This window comes from Sinocyclocheilus grahami, unplaced genomic scaffold (assembly GCF_001515645.1).
Source record: "Sinocyclocheilus grahami isolate Dianchi unplaced genomic scaffold, SAMN03320097.WGS_v1.1 scaffold368.1, whole genome shotgun sequence".
Classification (NCBI taxonomy): domain Eukaryota; kingdom Metazoa; phylum Chordata; class Actinopteri; order Cypriniformes; family Cyprinidae; genus Sinocyclocheilus; species Sinocyclocheilus grahami.
This window is the reverse complement of record NW_015505547.1, coordinates 891,382-895,503: the sequence shown is the minus strand read 5'-3', so window position 1 is coordinate 895,503 and position 4,122 is coordinate 891,382. Positions and strand designations below refer to the sequence as shown.

Below are 4,122 nucleotides of genomic sequence, written 5' to 3'. Positions count from 1 at the left end.
TGTGTGATCCTTCATGTGAAAAGCATTATAAGTTGCTTATTCAATCTGGAAACGGCAGTGAATTGTATGCAAGTGTACATTTTTGGAGTTTTACAGACATGTAGGCATTTTTTTGTAAATGTTGTGAAAACAGGTACCTGAAATAGGTTCCTTAGATGGGTTCAGAGTCACCCACTGATTTGTATCTTTCTTGCGTTTCTCTAGCTGGTAGCCCAGTATTTTGGTTCCTCCATCTTCCTCTGGTGGAGTCCATGTTAGGTTGATGCAGTTTTTGAAAGTGCTGACCACCTTAGGAGGGGCAGGTTGACCAGGGTAAACTGCAACATAGAAAGTTTTGATGCCGTACTTAAGTGGAAAAATGTTTTCCAGTCAGAGCATTTGGTTAAGATTTTCTTTCTTTATTTATAACATGCATCATTTATGTTCATGAATCATAAGCACTCATGCAGTGTCTCACTCAGAGTTCCAGCCATGATGCCTTCTGTCTCCAGAGGATCACTGATACCCTCAGAGTTCTCAGCATAGATTCGGTATATGTAGTTCTTGCCATGGGACACGTTTCTGTCTCGAAAGGACAGGCGGTCGGCTGAACTATCCCACACCTTCTTCCACATACTCTGCCCCACCTGCTGACGCTCGACTAGGAAGTTGGTCACTTCAGAGCCACCGGTATCACTTGGTGGCTTCCATTTTAGTTCAATGACAGAAGATGAGCTGTCAATCACTTCTACTGGGCCTTGTGGTGGACCTGGCTTGTCTGCAGGGGTACAAAGTTGTTTGAAATACTTAATGTGTCAGTTTAATGTTAATGTATGAGTCTGCATGTAAAAGGCAGAAGGTTTATAAATATTTATTTCAGAATACATTCAATATATTACACAGTGGAGTAGAAACATACCGACCACAATAAGCCTAGAGAAGGCCTTTGCAGTACCAAAAGTGTTTTTAAGCTGGATCTTAATTTCCCCAGAGTCAGATTGCAGGCAGTCTTTTATCTGAAGACGGCTCTGGTTTAGTTCCTTTACTATTTTTATGCTGCCACCATCAAAAAGCTCAATGCCGTCCTTAAACCAGCTGATCTCTGTCGGGTCTTGAGGAGGTAATGGCATTTTAAAGGAAGCAGTCTGGCCAACTTTAACTATCACTTTTTTGGAGAACTTGTGTAGGTCATCAGGGTCGAATTCAGGAAGATCTGTAATATTTAAAAATGTTTTCATCACCGATTCAAACATGAGTCTGTTTTCTCTATGTAATATACAAATATTTATTTGTATGTTATAGTAATATACTGTATCATTGTAAAATGAAAAAGAAATAGCAAAACCTCCAGCTGTTGTCATGGCGTCAGTCTCACACTCCATCACTTTAGCCTGATTCGGTCTCGAGTCTGAATCTTTGCTGCTTTGTGTTGCTAACTTTTGTGTTCCTCCATCTTTAGATATGCTTGCTTTTTCTTTAGAAGACAACTAGCAAAAGTGATAGATGCAATATAAAGAGCAATTACCAAAGACTTTTTAGAGCAATTAATAAATCAATAGAGTGTATAGTATCAATAGAATCAATGGAGACTGTAGTATCATTAATTCACCTTCTTCCCATCCTTACTGGATTTGCTGGCTTTTAAGTTACCGGCAAGGTCTGCTGATTCCATACCTATAATATGCAGAGAAATGTTAATGTATAATATAATTATTGATATAACAATAATAATAATTATTATTATTATTGTTATTATAAATGTCTTTTGCACAGCTCGTGTTAGCTTCACAAACAAATAATACAAACAAACAAACAAATACAAATGCAGCTGGAATACATTAGAAAACTATGGAAGCTGGATTCCACCTTAGAGTTAGTGAGTAAGTTAGTCAATAAATAAATAAATAAAATGTTATTGTGATTTCTTGTTGATTGCAGCTTTATTTCTTTCAATTGTGAATTTATATCTCACAATTTGACTATTTCACATTTCACAAATGTTCACAGTGTTGTTCTTGAAATTGCAACTATATATTGCATATAACTATATACAGTGCATTTTATATAACTATTAATTTATCTCACCATTACCTTTTTTATGTGAGTCGGAAAGGAATTTCTATACAAGAAACATCACATCAAAAAATGGTGGTCAGAAAAAATAAAGAATTACAAATAATATTGTTTCAAGACCATTGAGACCACTGAGAAATTAAAAGAACCTTGTAGCGAATAAGACCGTTACTGTATATGAGGATATGAGAATATGAGGATGATGTGGGAAGATTGTTTGGTGTGGGTGACAACTGTTGCATTGCAATCTGTCAGGGATTTTTAAGCTAGAAGACCAATTAAGAGAGAATTGAAATAGTGGAGGAAAGAGGTTACGAAGGCATGGACTAGAGATTCAGTGTCTTGGGCTTAGAAGTGGGAGGTGAAATGCAATATTGTGGAGGTGGAAGAACACAGGTTTAGCAAGGAAGTTAATGTGGGCTTGAAATGTTAAAAGATTGTTTATTAGTATCAACAGTAGTTATAATGTTCATTAGTATTAACACCACACGTTGTACAGTTTGAAGCAAAAATCCACAGTTCCTTGCATTATGCCTTTTGATTACATTTTTAGGGACTAAGAATGTGATGCATTTTCAAATGAAAGGGTTCAAATACTAAAATGATATATAAAATACTGAAATAATAATGAACAATGAAAAATATGCAAGTTTGCAAGTTTAAAGCTTGCTCGTTAATCACAGTTGGCTAGATCAATTATATTTAAGTTATAAATCACTTGCCTAAACTGCCTAAATTACATCCCTTTGCCAGTAAGGACCATTAATCTTGTCCACGGTTCCCCTCAATCTGATCATGGGCTGTGTCATTCATACAGTGCCACACTGTGGCTAAATGTGAATATGGCGCTGAAATAATGGTAGCACTACACTTAACTCATATTAATTGGAGTCAGTGTACTGATGAGGAAATTAATGGCTGTTGTATTTGAGCAGTTATTATTTCTCATGTAGTGTTAAGTACACCATCAAATCGGTTGAGTCTCCAGACAGCAGGGCTTCATCTGAACCTGCAGTCACACCTCAACTTTTTGACATTTTCTCACCTGAAAATCCTGACAGTCATTAAAAAATGATCATTTGTATGCACGTATAGATATTACTTCTGGCTTTGGACTCTTATGTCACACTTGAACATGTATGGATGTCACTGCATGATTAGAAATATCAATGCGACTGTGGTGTCTTTATGTGGCAGAAGATAATATTTTCCTTATTTAATGAACTTGTGTGGTTCTCCTACCTTTCCCTGTGTCTTTTCCTCTAGTGTCTGTTACACTCCTCGCCGGCCCAGTGTCTCCAGAGGCGTCTCTCCTGACCTCTTTTTCTGCTCTAGAACAATCTCCAGGAGAAGATGCAGAACCGCCGCTGTCCACCGCACCTGCAGCCTCTTCCTCAGCACTGGCTGTTTTGACAGCCGCAATTCTCTCATCTCTTTCCTTCTGTAGCTTGATCTGCTGTTCTGCAGCGATCTTTGCCAGGTCAACGCCTGCCCCTCCAGCTTGGGTTGTTTTTCGGGGTTTCTTTTTGCCCTTAGTGTCTAGATAGTTATCGGCTGGTTCATTGCAAATGGCAAACAGGACACGATCAAACCAAACCAAACCAAAACAAAACAAAACAAAATATGAAATAAGCACAATATACAAGTCTTATTAGATAAATTGCTGTAATGTGAACTTAAATAATTCAATTTTAAAAATTAAACTTAAATCTTTAAATCATTTCACGGGCCCCCAAATATCATCATCCTTGTGCAAGTGACCCCGTCCTAAAATTCAAAATGCAGCAATATATTGTTATATATAAAGACCCAGTGTATACTGTGAAAAAGTATTATAAATATTTGGAAAATATGTTTTGGAAAATATTTACATTGTTACTATAATTATTTTTCTACACACTATAGCACTGTACTGCTTGAGGTTTGTTTATTTTAATTGATTTTTAATTTATTTTAATCTAATTTATTTATTTAAATATTTTTACAAATATATCAATATATTTTTATATATTTATATATATAAAAATATAGACTCCTTATATCAAGGAACTGTGGTCCCCCCCCCCCCCC

General features: G+C 36.3%; 1 protein-coding gene across 1 annotated transcript in view; it reads right to left on the bottom strand.

Moving 5' to 3' along the window:
- Positions 1–4,122, bottom strand: part of LOC107549307 (immunoglobulin-like and fibronectin type III domain-containing protein 1) — a 14,495-nt gene that overhangs the window by 6,602 nt on the left and 3,771 nt on the right. Inside the window, exons 11-16 of the mRNA XM_016230348.1 lie at positions 3,295–3,606; positions 1,589–1,653; positions 1,325–1,466; positions 899–1,192; positions 458–757; positions 138–317 (exon numbers count right to left, since the gene is read on the bottom strand). Coding sequence (XP_016085834.1) covers positions 138–317; positions 458–757; positions 899–1,192; positions 1,325–1,466; positions 1,589–1,653; positions 3,295–3,606 — 1,293 coding nt within the window. The remainder of the gene's footprint in view (positions 1–137; positions 318–457; positions 758–898; positions 1,193–1,324; positions 1,467–1,588; positions 1,654–3,294; positions 3,607–4,122) is intronic.